General features: G+C 38.0%; 1 protein-coding gene across 6 annotated transcripts in view; it reads right to left on the reverse strand.

Moving 5' to 3' along the window:
• SETX (senataxin) overlaps positions 1-20877 on the reverse strand; it is a 76790-nt gene that overhangs the window by 44657 nt on the left and 11256 nt on the right. For 5 of the 6 annotated variants that reach the window (XM_079111663.1, XM_079111665.1, XM_079111664.1 and 2 more), the window contains 7 exons: positions 20589-20799; positions 18574-18683; positions 11418-11637; positions 10344-10463; positions 7857-8028; positions 7654-7741; positions 3007-7188 (listed from right to left, as the gene is read on the reverse strand). In XM_079111663.1, coding sequence (XP_078967789.1) covers positions 3007-7188; positions 7654-7741; positions 7857-8028; positions 10344-10463; positions 11418-11637; positions 18574-18683; positions 20589-20799 — 5103 coding nt within the window. Of the gene's footprint in view, positions 1-3006; positions 7189-7653; positions 7742-7856; positions 8029-10343; positions 10464-11417; positions 11638-18573; positions 18684-20588; positions 20800-20877 lie in introns of those variants that run through there. The other variant, XM_079111666.1, reaches the window with a different exon arrangement.

The following is a 20877-nucleotide window of genomic DNA, read 5'->3' on the forward strand; positions in this document are numbered from 1 at the left end:
ACTCTAGACCCTATCTCAAAGTGCTATTTTCTTGACAGCCTAACCCATTCCATCTCATACCCAAACCTCTCTTCTGGTTCTCAGCCAGTTTTCAAGAGCAGTCTCCCAATGTCACTCATCACGTCTATTGCATTTTCTTTTCAAAACAAATTACAATCTGAGATTGGCCAACAAGACAGAGTCATCTCCCTAAGGAGAGTGCAACCACTGAAAAGCAAAGCTGGTGCACCAGAACATTTCCTTCCTGCCTGTTCCCTTTACACGAGTTGTCACAATCACACTGCACCCACAGAGAGGTGACAGTAAAGAACGGCAAGCAGAATCAGCAAACCTAACTTTTAACACAAAAGGGCATGTGCATAACTGGTTACAAAAAAAATAAAAAATAAAAAAACAAAACTGATCCCTGCCCACATAATATATATTTATCTAATTAATACTTAGTTTTAAGTGCAAGAATTAAACAAACAAATACTTCTTCTCTCAGCCACGTCAGCATAAAAAAGATTCACATCTCTAAAAATTGAATCTGCTCCTGCTTTTTGTGTTGAGGGACAATTCTACGTTAAAGTCATTATATTCCACCTGCAATAAGGTATATTACTGAATAATCAAACACTATACTTCAGATCCTAAATAGGATACCAATGAATTTTTTGTAAAACAGAGTCAGTACTTAGGCTGGGGACATAGCTTGGTGGTAGGGTACTTGCTTAGTATATCTTATTTCCTGAGTTCAATCCCTAGCACTGCAAAAATAAATTAATTAGGTAATTAATGAAGTCTACACTCACTACAGCATTCCATTAACAAAGTGAAAGCTATATCAAGTACATCATAATAAGGGTAATGATCCCTGGCCCAAGACTGAGGTTGATGCCACAGACTTGGCTTATTAGAAAAACTAAAAATTAAAACTAAACAAGGTTATCTTAACAATATAAACATTTTTGGTCTAATAATTTCTGGGGCTGGGGAGATAGCTCAGTTGGTAGAGTGCCTGCCTCACAAGCACAAGGCCGTGGGTCCAATATCCCCAGCACTGAAAAAAAAAAAAAAAAAAATGTTGGGGATATAGCTCAGTTGGTAGGGTGCTTGCCTAGCATGTACAAGGCCCTGGGTTCAATCCCCAGTATCACCAGGAGGAGGAAGAAAATAAATAAATAATTTCCATCTTCCCCCAAAATATCCTACACCTATTATCAGTCAGTCTCAATCCATCCACCCCACCCCATTCCCTGAAAACTATTCATCTGCTTTTTGTCTCTATGAATCTGCCTGTTCGGGGCAACACATGGACAGAATTGTACAATTCGACATTCTGTACCCGACTTCTTTCACTAGCACAATGTTTTCAAAGTTCATCAATGGACATGAATCAGAACACCATTCTTTTTTATGGCTGGATAATATTCAATTGTATGAACAAACCATATTTTGTTTATCCATTCATCAGCTGATGGGCATGTGGGTTGCTTTCATGTTTTGGCTACTATGAATCATGCCCCAATCTACTTTATAGTCTCCTGCTTAAACAAGAGTAGACCACCAGAAATCAGTCATCTGAAAGAAGGAATTAACAAAAAGAACTACAAATACTAAAATGAACAGGAAAAAACTGGGGAAACAAACTACACAAAGTGAGAAAAAATTCTAAGTTTATTTTTAATAAACTTTAGCTAACTAAAAATACCACATACATGAAATAAGAATAGAACTATAAAAATGGCTAAAATTTGGGGCATTAGTTAACTCAAGATTCGACATGAAGTTTATTTTAAAGGTGTACAAATTCAAGCTTTACAAAAGCCACTTATCTTGACACATATTAACAATGCATCTGAGTAACTCTTATAGCACCTGCCTTTGCTCAACACAGGTAGATCATTCCCCTCCAACACACTGAGCCTTGTTACCAGTGTCGGCACTCCTGTCTGGAATACACTCCCACAACTGGTTCCTTCTATTCCTTTGGACTAGGTGAACACCACCTGCTTACAGTGGCTTTCTGATCTGCCATCTAAAGCACACTGTTTCCTTTGTTCTTGGTCACACTAGAACTCTTATCCCAACATGAAACAGTGTCAAGGGCAGAGACCACTTTACCTTCCAGGCCTATAAATGTGCTTGGCACATAATGGGCACCTAAAGTATCTAGTTAGTGAATAAATCCATGAATATTACATTACCTCAATGTTCTGTTTCTATTTTTAAGAAACTTAATGAATACCCAGGTCTTGTTTTCCTCAAGGAAACATGAAAAATAAAAAAATTTACTCCTTACTCGCCTTGAAGATCACAAAAAAAAAAAAAAATCTCTCAAAATGTAGTTCTGAGGTTCACTTTTTTAATTTGAGGACAGGATCTCATTATTTTGACCAGGTTGGCCCCAAGCTCCTGGGTTCCAGTGATCCTTCTGCCTCCACCTCCCAAGCAGCTGGACTACAGGTCTGTTTCACCCATACCCAGCTCTGAGGTTCTAACTGGGAAACCTGTACTTTGCATGGCGGCCCTAGTCAAGGAGTAAGGAAGAAAAGAACCAGTGAGATGCTGGTGCAGAGGAGGCACGACAAAGCCTGCCATGATGAGTATGAGCTTGGGGAGACGGCTGTGGACAAAGAAATCTATAACTCACTGTTTTCTGTTGTTCCATGGTATTTACCCACTGCCACATTTGCAAGAAAATAACAGTAACTGTCTACGTAACTTTAAAAACAAATGCAAACAGAAGCCTGTCTCCTCTGAGATGGACCTCTTGCACTAGCACTTCCCCTTGTGCCCTGCACAAACTCTGCAGGGATCAGCTTTCTCCTAGGCTACTTCTACTTGCACGAGTGCCCCGAACAGAACCCCAGCATCTAGAACTGTGTCTGGCACAACATCTGTTCAACATGAAATCTAACAGCAACATGAAATCAAACAGGTCACTTAACTGTCCTCTAATTGTCACTCAGTAGTAAAGCAACTTGAAAAGTCTGGAGAGACAAAAGATGAAAGCATACTTACTGTTTCAAAAGTATTCAATATCATCAAAGGTAAAAACACATTAAAATACTCTCCACAATCTTGAAATGTGACAGGCACAGGTCTTGAGATGGACTGACAAAGACTTGCTGGGGGCCCACACTGATCAAAGTTCAAAAACATTTCATATTTCCATTTTAAGACCTCTTTAACAAAGGTGTCGGAGATAGACTGTGATGACAAGAGAATATTTACTGGAGAAGAAACTGAAAAAGATTTGCTTTCACCAAATGGAAGTTTGTAACCTTGCTTGCTGGAATTATTTGGAGCCTGAGAATGAAGAACATTACACAAACCCTTCCCGTCACCTGCTGGCTTCTGAGGGACCAGGGAAGCAGGCTGTGGCACTTTCAGAATAGACTGTACTCCATTTGATTTATTTTTTAGAGCTGATGAAAGTGAAGCATTTTCCAAAGACCTGGAAAGATTAGCAATGCGGGAAGTACTACTTGAACTAAAAACCTTAGTGGTGGAAGGTCTTAAAGGTTTGGCTGCAGAAAGAGGCAAGCCAGGCTTCCGGAACACATCTTCATCTGCTTTGGTTTCAGAGGATCCTGAGCAGCATTCACCCTGGATTTTCATGTTTTCAACACCATCTTTGAACTTACACTTTGTGACACTCAGAGATTCCAACTGAGGCCGACTCACAGAATCTTCATCTATCTGAACTGTATCTTTTCCATGAACCAACTCAATGAGCTTATCATTGCCATTCTCCATTTGTGAACATAAATCCATATCTTCAGGATCATTCTGTGTTAAAAATAAGTTATCGTCCTCTGCATCACTGTTGGACTCAGGCTCCACCTCCTTCAGCGCTGCTGCTTCAACACAATGCACTGCAAGGTCACTTCCACCTAAAGGGTCCACTGATGTGGAAACCATTCCTTCGTTTGTTGTGAGTCTTCCGTTCAGCACTCCAGAATTGCACTGGTTCAAAACACAAGCATCATCTGTTACCTGGGAAACATACTTTGCTTTTTTGGTTTCTGGTTCTGAAGACATGCCTTTAATTAACTGTTTTTCATTGCTGCTGGCAAGTACATCGGTTCCTTTAAAATCCAACCTCTCAGACTCTGGTGCAAGTGTGTCAGAATGCTGTGCTCTACGTGTCCCTGCCCTTGGAGCATCCGTACTTTCATAATCAAAAAATTCTTGTCTGTTTTGTTGTGATTTAGGTCTCACCTGCCTTGGTGACTGAGGACCCTGACTTATCTGCAGTTTCTTATTATTTTTAACAGAAAGAGTGTGAGGAGAAATTAATTTGGTCTTTTTTTGGGTGTCAACTACTCCGACAGTTTTGCCATGATCGCGTAACTGAACTAAATACTCTAAAGATCGCTGGGACAACTCAAAGGCCTTCCGAGGAGCTTTTTTCAGACCAAGCTTCTCAACTGTTGAAGTTGGTTCAGGGCACTGGCGAAATTTCTTTGGTGGAACTACAGCAGGAGTTGTCCTACAACTTAGGTAATGTGAACTTTTATTCTGCCCTTTTTTGGCATCTGAATGTGTTTTCTTGGTTTTAGAAACTGGGACTCTCCTAATGGGTTTTGAGTAAGTTCGAAGCTTTGGTGACTTTTTTAGTGAAACCGCCGTGGCCCTCTGAACACTTGAACTGGGAGTTACAGTCCTTATGTCTGTACTTTGTACATCATTTTCAGTAAGATCTCGCTCATTAAGAACATCAGACCGGTCCTCATTTCTGACAGATGACGAAGGTCTGAGAGAATCTTCCAACACAGGTTTTTCAAATCGTTTTCTCTTAGGCTTTTTAACTTCGATTTCACGAAGATCCTCCATGGAAGCGCTGCTACTGTGTGGCTCTAGGTGCTCTTCGACACTCTCCACTACTCTGGGAACAGCCTCTTCAGATGCATATTCTGTACCATAACCCCAATTATTTGTGCTATCAGCTACGTAAGTCACACAGGAACTTTTCTCAGTCTCTTGAACGGAATTATTGTCCACTTTATGATCTTGCCAAACTGAAAACACTTCAGATGGACTTTCAAACTCAAAAAACTGAGAATCAGATTCCTCAAACTGCAAAAGGGAGTTTGTTTTTTCTTCCTTTATAAGCTTCTTTTCTACAGTAGTAGTAACTATTGAATCATGCTGCCTGGTATGTTCTTTCTCAATGGATACTTTGTCCTGTTCAATGTGTTTTTCAAAACCAAGAATTCTCTCATCATCATCATCATCAGAATCTGAAATAATAATAACTTGTCCATGGCATGTATCCACAACATTATTTTGGTTAGCTGAGAAAAATCTTTTATCGTCTTTTACTCTTCTCTGCAGCTGGGATGTACTTTTTAGAGTTGAATCTGATGGAAACTTAATAACACTGGCTTGAGCTATTAAAGATAATTTGTGGAGGTCTCTGTCCACTTGAGAATCTGTTAAAGTGTCAGACTTAGGACTGATGCCAGGGACATGTTCTCTTACCAAGTTAGATGAAATCAGATCCACACTCTTATTCACATCCTTATCTCTTGATTTAAGTATAGTCACAGGATCTTTAAAGGGAGATGTTTTCTTCACCAAAGTATTGGTCATTTCTGTAAATGAGACCAAATCTTTATCATTAGAGTAACAGTCCTGCACTTTGCAATTATTTTCATAAGAGAACATACCCAACTCTTCACTCTTTAAGTGTTTCTTTTTCAGTAATAAACTGTTTTGGGATTTTTGTTCTCCATTTTCATCATCTGGAATACCATTAGGGTTTAAAGATAGATCATGTGTGAAGCTATCCCCTTTCTGGACTCCGGCATTTTTCCTTGAATAGAAAGTCTCCATGCTAGATGCAGTCAGATTCTCTTCTAAACTGATAGTGTCACTGATCAAAGTACTTTTCCTGTGCTGCTTCTTTATGACATGTGATAACTTTGCACAGATTTCCTCTTTCTGTGCCTTAGATTTTGGTTTTCCGGTTTTACCAAGAACATCATCCTTTAAAGAGAAATCCTCATTTGATGTGGTTACCTTTGACAGACAATCAGTGCAGGAATCAGTCAGTGAACGTGTTGACTTGATGATTCCTCGGCTACAGGCCCTGTCTGGACCATTTCTTGAAGGACAGCTCTGTGGCACATGAGAGCTCTCCTTCACAGGCTTCTGTACCCCTTTGCTCACTTTACTTTGGTTTAGAGCTCTTTCAGCAAACAGGCTTTTGCTGCACTGCTGTAAGCGTGACTCAGCTGAGAGATTGTCTTCCACATTCAAGTCCTTTATGTAATTCTGCTCATGACCCTCATCTTCCACAGTACTACTGGCTTTAATCAATATACTCTCTTGCACTTGATGTGTGTCAATTTTCATTGGTTCTTTAGAAAACGTTGGGCTGGAATTTTCCAGACAAAGCATGTCCTTCTTAGACTTCTCTATCTGTTCACTTTCTTCTTTAAAAGATGCAGGTGGGGTTTTACATGGAGTCAGATCCACAAAAGTGCTACACTGAGGTACTTTGACTTTTATGTTTCTAATAATTTGTTTTAAACATGTTTGTAACTCATGGGTTTCCTGACTAGTCAACTGCCAACCTAGAGACAAATTTCCTCGAAGGAATAAGTTCAGCTTATCCAGGAACCTTTTACAAAGAGTCTGCTGCCCAAGTTGGTACCCTTCTTTCAGGAGACTCCTTATCAGTAGCACACAAGCAAGCTGTACAGAGTTAGATGGCACTGAATGCAATGACAGGGACGATATCATTGCTGTTCCTTTGGAGCAATTTCCAGATGATTTCTCTGTACTCCGTGCAAATGCAGTGGTAGGGAGCTTGGCACATTTTACAACAGCTTCCACCCACTGCTGGGAGCTAACCCACAGCAAATGCAAACACTTTTTATTTCTATGCAGTTCAATTACTGACACCAAAATTAGAAGAAAAAATTCAGTGACTTTGTCACACACTGCATCTGTTTGGTTGAGGACATCTTTGACTTCAGAGTACAGATGATGAATAACCTCTACTATGTAAGCCACACCCAAGTCCTTAAGATCCATGAGGGACTGAACAAAAGGTATGAACCACAGAAATGTGCTGTTGTGGACACGCATGTCTTGACCAATGTCTGACTGCAGTACATTGGCTAATGTTTCCATTTCTTCATACATGTTAGGACAATAATCTGGACAAATGGCTGATCTCCACCCTGAATCCTAAAACAAGAAAAACACTTACATTCAGATAAATAAGTACCATAATAGGTTTAAACCCAACTTGTAAAAAAAAATATAAATATATATCCCTCACTTTCCTATTTTTCATTTACAATATGTTAACATACACAAGACCACAAAAACTGAAAGCATTAAGTTGAATACTGACATTAAAGTTTCATTAATGCACGTCTATACCACCTCTTCCATACTCTGCCCTTTTCATTAGTTGGCTCTGATTATCAGTCATGACCCTTTCCCCCAGCCCAAAAACCTCTGTTTTTTCTAAATGAATTTAAATATTCCAAAGTATGCAAACTAAAGGTAACAAGTTCACCTTCCACAGGCACAGTACCAGGCCTCTGGTAGCAGCTAATGAAGAACAACTATGTATCTAAAATAATCATGCAACTAATTATGTAAATCACTATATGACAGCATCTGAATTTTCAAAGTGTTTTATACCTTTTTGGCCTTTTCAGGATTATAATTGTATACAATCTGGCTGCAAGTCACCATATCATCCAAATATGAGTCTGGTTCTAATTTGGTCCTTAAATATGAAGAACAAATAGAAAATTACTGAAATGAAGCAGGGATTGAAAAAACAAAAAACAAAATAAAACCTTGTTACGTCAATTGCAAAAGACTTCCTGACATTAACTAACCTTATAGAGCTGTTCCGTATATTTTTTATCTCCCTATTGTAGCTCCCGTTGTTGATAATGGTTTGAAATGCCTCAATGGGATCAATAAGTTGACCCCAAACCTTAGATCCAAGGCGATCCAGAATCACCATGAAACAGTGTAAGGCTGGCCAGAAAGGATCCACGCTATCATCTGAAATATAATGTAGCAATTGCAAAATTACAAAACAATTAGAAAAATATAGTAAAATGTATTGAGAATTAAGGATTCTTTACCAGGTTAGTAATAAAACTAAAAGATAAGTAAGTAATAAAGTAATGCCAACTCTTAAGAGATATAGATTTTTACAAAGTTGGCAAATTTTCAAAATTTTATCAAATACTGTGACCTCTGTTAAAAAAAATTAAATGGGGAACAAATTGCTTATAGGCAATAAAAATCTAGGTAAACACAACCTTTTAACTTTCTTTGTCATGCCTGAAACAATACTTCCTAATCAACTTCTCACCCCACTCCTGAAACTTTATACTCCCACTCTCTACTAAATAACAGAAAAGTAAGAGGGGGGGAAAGGGAGAAGAGAAACTTGTTATTTACAGGTCTAAATGAGGCTGATACAAGAAATTCTTCTTTGGCACAGTTCTGTATTTTATGTGGCACAGATGGCAGGAAGGACTGAATCCTCTCACTATGGGATAGCAAAGACACACATCGTCTGCTCACCCTATTTCAACATGGCCCTACTGTCATCTACTTTCCATTCATTTTGTAGAAATCCCTGTTGCTCCTCAGTTCTTTACGCCAGCTCTTTCCCTCCTTTATTAGATGTGCAGTGGCAACACACTGCCCTACTCAAAGACCTTCAATGGCTCCTAGGTCTTCAAAGAAAATTTCAAATTCTAGGTTAAGAACTTGCAAGATATTGCTCTACTATTTCTTTCTGGCTTTACTTTTCATATTCTCACAATCTCACACTATCTATAGCAAAAACAAATCACTAGCTTTTTCCCAAATAAGCACCATCTATAAAATTCTATCCATCCTTTAAAGTCCAGCTTAAATGCCAACTTCTGCCTTAAACATTGCCCAGCCATTTCATCGCCTATGGAACTCTTTTAAGTCAAGTGTTGTAGCTCACCCTGTTACTGATAATGTTTAGTCACCCTTGAACCTGTAGCTTTATTTCTCTTCAACCTCCTAAAACTCTGCTTTTTTTGCTTGACATGGTGGTGAACACTTGTAATCCCAGGTACTTGGGAGGCTGAGGCAGGAAGACTGCAAGTTAGAGGCCAGCCTAGGGAGCTCAGCAAGACACTGTCTAAAAATATAAAAAGGGTCAGGATGCAGCTCAGTGGCAGAACACTTGCCTGGCATTCACAACTCCCTGGCTTTAATTCCTGTCTGTCTCTCACTCACTCACTCACACATATATCCTCTGCTTTTTTCTCAAGTCTTTTGTGTAGACCTTTTCAGGTATTTTGTATCTCTCATAATAACTGATGCTTCTTCACGTTTAGTAAGCTCTCATATAAGAAATAAAGAAGTTAGGTGAAGACAATTATAAATGATTTCTAAAAGAGATGACTTACATTTTGAAGAAGGTAGGTGAGCTGGATTAACAGGATAGAAATAAATGTGCAGATATGCACAGGTTAACTGAACAATTTATGAAGCAAATGCTGGCAAATGAATTAGTAATAGCCTTAATCAGGAATAATCTATCAAGAAAAGGACAGGCTATCCAAAAAAATTTTTTTTAGAATCTCCCAAAATTGAGTTCATTCTAGTCAAGCTGCAGGAAAGTAAGGTGGGGGGGGGGGGGGAAATACATTCATTATGTTTTCAGAGAATGTGGCAAGCTTTGTTGATTCATTCCTTCATAAAGATTAGAAACACTCCATCATTAGTCTGATTCAAGCAACAGCAAAAGAGTGTGGTTTAATAAAAACCATGACAAGTTTTAAGCCCCCTTTTTAAAATCATCTAAGAACAGCACCTGTTTAAAAGTATCTTTAGATGATGGAAATGCTTTATGTCTGCACTAACACTACATCTCCAAGCATGGGTGATGACTGAGTCTTAGCATATGGCTAGTGGTACAAAAGTGTAGAATTTTTAATTTTAATTAATTTAAACTTCAATAAAACGCATGATTGGTAAAAAGAAATAGCAGGTGAAGACTAGTGGACCAGGGAAGGCTCTGCCCAGTGCTAGTCATCATGCCTGTGCAAGTCCAAGGGATTCTGGGTCTCATTCTACCACTATTTCAATGTGGAAATTAAACCACTCTGGGTTTCAGTCATTTCCTCTGTAATAAAAAGAAGGTACTTAGTATTACTCTAACATTCCTTTTTCCACTTCAAAAGTCTAATTCTGTGACATAAACCACAAACAAGTTAGTTTCTTTTCTCCCTACTATATCAAACCCCACTCCTTCCAGCAACACTAGCACTTTAGAAGTGCATCATCACTAGACTCAAAGGCATTTAGCAAGGGAAACGTGTTACCATCTGATTGCCTCTCCATGGTGTGAAGGATTGATTGCATAAAGTCATTTTGCTTGTCTGAGCCCAATAACAGCGAGTCCATGGCTTGCTCTTCAAGAATGGTCAGCAACATGCAAATGCCTGTAAGATCATTCACAGTGTTCTTGAAGTGATGAAATGACACTATTCTAATGCCTTCTCTGGTTTAGCTGGCAAAAGGGGGAAGATGAAGCAAAACAGAATCCAGTTCCCCCAAACATTTAAGTCTGAGATATTTGAGTGCAGCAGCTCCCAAATAATAGAACCTAAACTGTTTCAAGTATAAAAGGGCAGAATGGGACAAGCTTGGTTACAGAACAGGTTGGAAGACTACCACAGAACTTGTATTTCATCAATATAAGATGTCTTCGATTTTTAAATCTACCAACTTCATGTACCACTTAGGAAGAAAAATTAATGCCACTTATGATACATGACCTTAAGACCTGGAATTGATGAAATGGGGCAGAACTACTTTGAGTCAGGACCAAAACTTGTAAACATGCTAATGACTCTTTAGACCAGCAAATATTTTACACATTGCAAAAGAGGTATTAATGATCAAACCCTATTTAAAGTCAACTACTGCTGGGCACAGTGGTGCATGCCTGTAATCCCAGTGGCTCAGGAGTCTGAGGCAGGAGGATCTCAAGATCAAAGTCAGCCTCAGCAAAAGGTGCTAAGCAACTCAGTGAGACCCTGTTTAAAAATAAAATACAAAACAGAGCTGGGGATGTGGCTCAGTGGTTGAATGCCCCCAAGTTCAATCCCCAGTTACCATCCCCCCGCCCAAAAAAAAGTTTACCATACTCATATTTTGGTACTCTAATACTGCTTTAAACAAGATTGTCAGTGCTTAAAAATGTACCTCTTCCATAGGTTTGTAGGATAAATAATGTTTAATGATAATATACATAGTGGTTAAGTCAATTAAATGACAGACCAAGAATTGGGAATGAAATTCTGAATTTTGAAATTTGGAACAGATAACCAAGAGATTACTTCCATTTCAGGACACCCAGGAAAACTAATTATTGGTGTAGGAATAATACTCACCTAACCAATAGTTTTTATAGTTGGTAGTATCATACATGTGTGAAGGCAGAAGAATCAGTTTACCCTTTTCAAGAACAGAAGAAGTATAGATGTCTGGACTTTCTAAAAGCCCCAACTCTATGACTTTGAAGAGGCAAGTTAAAACCTCCTGTAAGTCATAATAATCATCTCTGTCCACTTTTCCCAAGTTTCTTGCAGTCAAGATAGCCCAACGCCGAACCTAAATGCAAAACAAGAGTATGTTCATTACTTTATTCAACAAAGATCTATACGACAATGGCATAGATAAGAAAATAAGATTTTCTATATACTTTAAAAGACACTTATGAGATACTAATTAATACAAGGTATAGAACTTGTCTGATCCTTATTTGAACGAACTAAATAGGCCATTTATGAGATAATCATTTCCAACCATTTAAACACTGACAGGAAATACAGTTTAAGAAAATATTACGTGTGAAAATGGTATTTTTTTAAAATGGTTCACTGTGCCATTCCCTCTACTTTTTTATGTTTGTAATTCTCCATAATAGAATGTTTTAAAAAGCAAATAGAAATCTCCAAGGAAATTACATTATCTACATAAAATACATCTTATATTCTACCATTAGAACTCAGGAGATCTTTGGGTGTAACTGCTTGTTACTTTCACTCTCCCTCACAGTGGTTTTCTGTGTTTGTTGTTTTTAACTCTAGCAGCTTCGTCTGGGATATAGCTGTAAGAACCTGACATGGGCTCAAGTTCAGGTGTGTCCCCTTGGAGAAGATCTGCAATGATTTCTGGGAAAACAGCATCAAGCAAGCAGGGCAAATAGGAACTTCTGCCTCTAAAGGAGGCTTGGGGTCATGAATTAAATTTTAGGGAAGTCTTTTACCTCACCAAGAGTTCAGAGTAGGAGTTCAGAAAGAGACAATATGCTGCTGAATTATTTTTTACTCTAACTTTCACTGAAGGTGTAGCCCTTCAAAAGTCTGTTTTATGATAGGGTCCCTACTTGGCCCCTCCAGGCAAATATGTCTGTGGATCCAGGTTTTAGCTACTCTGCATAACTCTCAGGACAGCTGTGGCTTCCTTGTCCTCTTCCTCCTCCAGTTTCCAACACACCACATGATTTGGATTCATTACACTCTTGCCTTCTTGGATAAGCATGTAAGTTTGATCTGGTTTTTCTAGGTGTTTTACAGCAGCAACATTTTTCATTTTATGTGACTACAAGAGTGTCAGAAACTGAAGTCTTTCTCTGGCTTTTTGCGGGGTAGTGGGAAGTAGAAAGTTCTTAGACTAATTGTAACCCTTCACTCAAAGTTGCCCAATCTTAATTATTAATTTGTATTAACAATGAAACAAGCATCCTTAAACTCTTTGTCATAATACATATCTAACTTAATGGTCCCCCACTTTCTCTCATCTTCCTGTCCAACCTGAGGATAGCCATCATCTTGAATCCCACATTCTTTGTTCTCTTGCTTTATTTATCTAGGTATTAATATCTACATGTATTCCTAAAAAGTACTCACTTTGTTAATCCGGTGAAAAGGGTTTTCTCCTATATGTAATCTTCAGGTACTTTATTTCATTTATTATAGTACTAAGATTCACCCACAGTTTCAAATTGGCAAATCTGTCTTAACTGCTACATAATGTTCCAATGTATGAGGCAAACCAATTTATTCATCAACCCTCCCACTGACTGCATTTGTGCCGTTTCCAAGTTTTTGTTCACTCTGGGTAGCATGCTATGGAATTTCTTATATATTCCTGCTGTTACAAAAATTCTAGTCTCTTTTACATACTAAGCCAGGAATTAAAATGCTGATCATGACATATGTCAACATTCACAAACTATTCTCTGAAGTAGCGTACCAGTTTACTTACACAATTTACACTTCACCAGCAGTAACAAGAGACCTACTCTCAAATTCACAGAAGTGCAAAATAATATGTTGCTGTGCTCTTATTTTCCTGATCTTTAAATTAAAACATTCCTTTGATAAGCCAATCCCAAAAAACCAAAGGACCAATGATTTTGCTGATAAGCGAATGGGGGTGGGAGGGAGGCAAGAATGGAGGAGGGAGGATTTATAGGGGGAAAGAGGAGTGGGGGGGGGAATAACAATGAATCAAACATCATTACCCTATGTAAATGTATGATTAAACAAATGGTACACCTCTACTTCATGTACAACCAAAGAAACAAGTTGTACCCCATTTGTTTACAATAAAAAAATAAAAAATGAAAAAATAAAATTAAAACAAAAACAAAAAACATTCCTTTGTATGTTTATTAGCCAGAGTTATTTCCTCTTTTGGCTCATACTTGTTCAGACCTTTGTCCATTTTTCTTTTGCATTATTATTAGCATCATACTAATCTCCCATTTTTAATTTCTATTTTCACTCTCTTAATGGTGTATTTTGATTAACAAAAGTTCTTAATTATAGTAAAGTTTGTCAATTTTCATTTCATAATCAATGCTTAGTTTCTTTTCTATGAATTCTTTCAAACTGTTACTGAAATGTGCTGAAGCATTCATTATGGTCTAGTATGTGGTCATCTTTGTAGTATTTTACAGTCTTCTTGCACACAGTGGGACTGCTATAAATCTGGTGTCAATCAGATTCTGTGTCTTTGCAATATGCTCTTCTCTTTTCAAATTTATTTCAAATTTTATTTTCAAATTTTTTCTAATTTATCATTGCTGCTCTTAAATTTCATTGATCTGCTGAAAAACTGGTTGATGCACAGCTCATATATGTAGCCCAAAAGTAAAGTCTGTAAACTGTCTTATACAGATATTTTATTCCCTTACTCCATTTTGTCTACTGATTGATCAATAAAGAACAAGGAGGTCTGGGGATGTGGCTCAGTGTTAGACAGCACTTGCCTAATATGCACAAATCGTGGGTTCAATTCCCAGCTCTGAAGAAAAGATAAATCAATAAATAAAATAATCACTAACAGGAGTATGTTGAAATCTCATACAACATTAATGAATTTACCTATTTCTCCCTGTTAGTTTTACCAATAATTCCAACATCTACATTGAGGTTATTTTAGTATATTACATGCTTGACCATATCCAACCCTTTTTAGAAAAGACTATTTATGTAATAATACTATAACTTCACCAGTTTTTTTTTTTAGTTTAGTAGTTGCCTATTCTTTTTTCCTCCCTTGTAATCAACTTTTTTGTGTCTTTGTTTCAGGTATCTCTTAGAAACAGAATCTTTCTAGATTTTAACTGTTCTGTAATTCAATCTATTGTTCAACAAATTCAGCCCATTTACATTAAATATTGATGTCCTTCAATCTGTTTATATGTATGAGTCTTTTTTCTATTTCTTTAAAAGCATTTCTCTTTTCTTAAAATAACTCACAACTACCCGTCCTGAGGATAAAAACTCAGCAGCATGCTGTCACACCTTCGGTCTCCTTGCCAGCTAAACCCATCATCATGCTGACATCACCTATTCCAAGTTATTACTGATATATTCACTTTCTTTGAATTTAACTTTAAAAAAGAAATTAAACCACAGTATTTACTCAACTTTATATATCTCTTGCAACGTCTCCTGGGTTCTTACATTTTATGTATTTCATTTGGTGCAAGCCTGTGTGTGGAGGGCCTAGAACCTTATACAAATAGGATATTCTAATTGTTCTTATATTTGAACGAGTCTGGGTAAAGGTACAAATTTAGGTTTTAAGCACTCCCCAGAACATTCTGTAAAAATACTCCTTTAGTGTCTTCTCGCACACAGTGGGACTGCTACAATCTGTCAATCTGATTCTGTCTTTGCAATATGCTCTTCTCTTTGGAGAATCTTTTCAAATTTATCTCCACTCAGATACACTCTATATAGGTCCTTAGAATCAATGATCTTTATTTCAATTCTAGTAAACTTATATTCATTATTTCTCCAATATATCTTTTTCTGATACTTCTTTTATCTATGTTAACATTACTACTTCTGTCTTCCTTATCTCTCTCTATTATTATCTATTTCTCTTTTTTCATTCTTAGGGATTTGCTCAATTTGGTCTTCTAACTTAGTAACCCAATTTTCTCAGCTATAGCCATTAAAAGTATTATTTATCCTATTTCCTGAGGCCTTTATTTTAAATACTGTATTTTCTACATCTTATAATTCTGCCTGGTTCTTATGTTTTCTTCCTTTTTTTTTTTTTTTTTTTTTTTTTAATCAGGGATTAAACCCAGGGCACTTTACCATTGAGCTACATCCCCAACCTTTTTATTTTTTAGTTTGAGACAGAGTCTCAGTTTCCCAGGCTGGCCTTGAACTTGTGATCCTCTTGCTTTAGCCTCCTAAGTCAGCAGAATTATAGGCAAGCACCATTATGCCTAGTTGGTTCCTAGTTTTCTAGTTCTCATTTCACATTAATATCTTCCCTTATTTTTTCTAGCATGTTTATTATAATTATTAATTCCTGGACAATGTCCTAGTATTTCTGCTTCTACTGAAATCTTTTTCTCAAATACCTTCAGTAACTATAGAAGGAGGACAGCACCCAGCCTGGCTTACTCCCACTGAATTCAGGAATAAGAGTGGTGGATAAACCCAAGTCATAAAAGGAATAGTCAGTCAGTGCCCTACAACTTAATTTCCCAGGTCAGGGAGAAGCAACATCAGGAGAAAACACTAACAGGTTGCAATTCCCCAGTCCTGGAGTTTGGGCGGGATGGTACTGAAGTCTGTTCATCAGTGGTCAGCTGGTCCCCCACTGCTTACCTCATCATCTCACACACACCAGGGCTCTGCACTGCCCTGGTTTCACTCCTGTTGTAACCTGGATCAGATCCTTGAATTGTCAGATACAGGTGCAAGCAATGCTTATCCACGGCAATGGTAAAGCAGAACTCAAAGCAAAACCTTAATTCCTTTCCCATTTTATCCTTCCACAGCCAAAAAACAGGTATGTTAATCAGTTTTTTGTTTCTGTGACCAAATTCCTGACAATAACAAACTTTCAGAGGTTTCAGTCCATGGTGGGCTGGCTCCATTGCTTTGGGCCTGAGGTGGGGCAGAGCATCATGGTGAAAGTTACTCAGCTCACAGTAACCAGGAAGCAGAGAGAAGGGAAGGGGTCTAGATTAAGATACAGTCCCTGAGGGCACACTCTCAAGGACCCATCTCCTATAGATCCCAATAATGACTTCAAATCATTAATCCACTAATGGGGTCGGAGCACTCAAGTTCCAGTCACTCTCCAAAGGCCCACCTCTGAGCACTGCTGCCCTGGTACCACACTTTCAACAGGCGAGGGCCTCTAGGGAGCATCCCAGATCCAAACTCTCAGGGATATCTCCTACCATCTCTCACACCATTCAAAACAGACCTCCTCCAGAGCTGATCTCAGTGGAAAGGCCAACAGTTCTGGTCTTGGCTATACAGCTTAACAATCATGTTCTTCATGTGTTATTCAGGGATTTGGTTTGCAAGCTCATCCTACAGAGAGGAATTCCAGATTTCACCACCACTCCTTCCATGCAATTTCCTGGCTATAAATTTGGGATTATCTCTATCTAACTCTCAGAGCCCTACTCCAGAACCCAGTTTGTTGTCAGCAGGTCAGGGATCCATGACTCTGCTTACACAAGACACACTGTAGACCTAGTGACCAAGCCTACAAGTGCGTGGCCCAGGACCTGATTATGAGCTGAGACCTGTGCTATAGTTTGTATCTGAAGTGTCCGCCAAAAGCCCACATTAAAGGCTTGGTCCTCAGCACAGCACTATTGGAAGGTGACAGAACCTTTAGGAGGTGGGGTCTAGCAGAAGGTCTTCAAGTCACTGGCAGCACACCCTCGAAGGGCATTATGGAACTCCAAGTTCCTTCCTTTCTCTTTCACTCCTTGGCCATGAGTGCTGTTCTGATCCACCAGCACTCCTGCCATGACATGCTGCTACAGGCCCAAAGCAATGGTGCCAAACAATCACAGACTAGAACTTCCAACATTAAGCCCAAACAAAACTTTCCTCCTTATTAGTTGATTATCTCAGCTGTTACAGTGATAGAAAGCTTAACAAAACCTGCTTCCTCTGTAGTTAGAGCTTTAAAATACCAGTCAACCTCTTGGTACTTTGTCAACCTTCTTTCACAGAGGAACCCCACCTGCCTTTTCTAGACACAGAACTTGGCCTGGGTCTTTGTCTTGCCTGGAGTGTACTTCTAATTTCTGTTCTGCACAAGCTACCCACAGCCACACAGACCTACAGGATTCTACCCATTTATTACTTTGGGCTTCTTCTGTTCCACTGCTGGACCACAGAAACAGTTAACTTCTGAGAAGTGTGATTACATTTTTTTAATGTCCTCATTTTTAACTTTTCCTATCATTGCTGTGTCTGGCACAAGAAAACTGAAATTCAACACCATCTCAACATAATCCCAGACCACACTCTTTCTTAGCTGGGGAAAATGAGTCTTTTTCTCTTTGCCTAACTTTGTCAGAGCAGCCTCTCATGGCTACTGAATGATATGATGCAGTAACTCAGTTCTCTAAGTATAAGGACCAGCAGCATAGACTGTCTCACTATATGGTGATAAGACCCCCAAACCTAGACAGAAGACCATGTCAGGTTTCAGTGCGCTAGTGTTGCTCTCTGCATCTGTTCCTACTCACTGTTTTGACTTTCATGTTTTTCCTCCTTTCTAGCATCTAAGAATTTCCTAGCCCTTCCCTTCTGGCCTTAATCTATTAGCAAATTAATTTTTTCAAATATTTAAACTTGTATTTCATTGTTTTTGGAGTTGGGTAGGCAGGTAAGAAATGAGTTAATTCAGTTTGACATATTATGGAAAAAAAAAATCAAAATTATTCCCCTGCTTGTCTAAATTCAAACATCACCTATCCCCAATAGCTTTTTCTTAACTGTAAGTAATATAAAATTTAAAAATTTAAAAATATTTTAGCAAATGTATGGAACAAAATAGACACCAAAAACCTCCACTAACCCACTACAGGACTGGAGACATAGCTCACTGCACAGCGCACACTTGCCTAGCATGCCTGAGGCCCTTGGTTATAGCTCCATTGCAGCAAAAAAAAACAAAACCAAACCTCCATGAAAGCTATCTATATGTACAAAAATAAAATATTTCCTTCTATTGCCTAACATTCCTACTCACCATTTCATTGGGATGGACCAAAAATAAATAGATCCCTGGATGTTTGTCAAAAACCTGAAAGGAGCAATTGGCTTGTTCCATTCGACAAAGTGCTTCAACACATAATTCATCTATATAGGAAAAAGGAGGCAGGAAATAAAATATAAATCTTATCAACATATTGAGAGTCCCTAAATCTGACTCCTTAGTTGTTTTATTAAGTAAATGAAAAGTTGTCAGCTGCCCGCCCCCTTTAAACTAAAGTATACAAAAGCTTACAATGTAAATCCAAGAACAATATTCATGGTATTTACTTATTCATGTGATCACAGTATGTTCTCAGCAATATTTACTAGAATACACACACACACACACACACACACGTATGTGTGTGTGTGTAAACTTGGCTTAATTATCTCCACAGGGTATCTTCTTAGAGGTACGGTTATAGGGCTGGTCCATTCCATTTGCATTTTACACTTTGATCCACCTGCGCTTATTTGGTATAGGAGTGAAGAATGAGTCAGTTTTTTCCCCAAATGGCTCGTCATTCCACTTCTATTTACTGAATTATCAATTTACTCTATAGATCAATTAACTTTAGTTTGTTAAGCTTCAAAAAGTGCTAGTAATAGTGGTTGGGTTGTGAAAGAGGGATAATGACTAGAAAGGGAGTTCAAGACATGTTGACAATGTTTTGTTTCTTGATCTAGATGTTGGCTACAAAAATGTAAAAGCTCACTGAGTGCATTTACTTTTCTGAATGTTATTGTTTAATAAATGCTTTATAACATTTAATAAATGTTTAATAACATTTAATGTTTTTAAAATGCTTTATTAGAACTGTTGAATCTAATCACTTTAAATTTATTGACTTAAATTTATTCATTCAATCAAATCTTTAGGTCCACTTTTCAGTTTATTAAATTACAGAGGATAGAGAAGGAAATCAGAAAAAATCCAAATTCTGTTTTTCCACAGGGCAACTATATAGTCTCCTTAACAAGTAAAACACATGGAGGGGTTGGGAGTGAGCTAGATGAGACGGTGCATGCCTGTAATCCCAGCAGCTCAGAAGGATGAGGAAGGTGGATCGTGAGTTCAAAGCTGGTCAACAACTTAGCGAGACCCTGTCCCTAAAGAAAATATAAAAAAGGGCTCGGGATGTGGCTCTGTGGTTAAGCACCCCTAGTTTAATCCCTGGTACAAAATCAAACAAAAAAACCAAGAATATGTTTTTGTACCTGTACAAATACTCTGTCTTGGATTAAAAAAGATGAAAGAAATATCAAATAAATACAATGTACCGTCCCTGACAGGACTCTAATTTAAACAAAAGAGACAAAAACCCTACATTTTTGTAACTATTGAGAAAATATGAATGTGGACTAGACATTATATGCCTTAAAGGTATTCTTAATTTATTAGACTTAATAGATGAAGATGTCTTTAAAGAGATCTATATTAAGAAATACTGATATAAACAACCAAAATTTAGACGGCCACAATATGCACACCATGGAGATTAGTGACAATTATTATGGACCAGTTGTTTTCACACATGGGGATTTTGCTCCCACCCATTTACCAAGGGACATTCGGCCATGCCTGGAGACCTTTTGGGTTGTCCCAATAGCACAGTGGGGAAGAAGCTACTAGCATAGTACACAGCAACCAGGAATATTGCTGTACAACCCACAATGAACAGCACAGTCTCCCACAATGAAGAATTATCTGGTCCAAAATGTCAATAATGCCAAGGCTGAGAACCCTGCTATACAGACACATTATATCAATGAAAATTAACTGAATGAATAGACATGTGATAAAATAAATATAGCAAAACATTAACTGTAAAATTTATACGACAGGTATATGGTGTCCACTCTTCTTACAATTTTGTGTGTATGAGAAAGAGTGTGCGTGAGACTGAACCCAAGGTCTCACACACATGAGGCCAGCACTGAGTTATATCCCCAGGCTCCAATTTTTTAAATAATAAAACATGTAAGTTGAGAAACACCCAAGATACTCACTAACACGCTCATGTAGAAGCAGATAAGGATATTTCAGTATTTCAAGAAGAGGAACTCGAAGCTTATTTTCAAAGTCTTGGCCAGTGAAGTCAAATGGCTGTGCCTCTCCATTGTTGTCCAGTATATATAATTCATCATCATCTCCAATTTCTGCCTTCATGGATTTTTCAAAGTGGTTTATGAGACGTAAAGTTTCTAATTCCCATAAGACCTACAGGAAGAGAAAAATGGAAAGTGTATTTTCTATCAACAAAGTATGCTGGAAGGGGTGCTCATGCTAGAAAACCTT

Source organism: Sciurus vulgaris (assembly GCF_902686455.1).
Source record: "Sciurus vulgaris genome assembly, chromosome: 15".
NCBI classification, from domain to species: domain Eukaryota; kingdom Metazoa; phylum Chordata; class Mammalia; order Rodentia; family Sciuridae; genus Sciurus; species Sciurus vulgaris.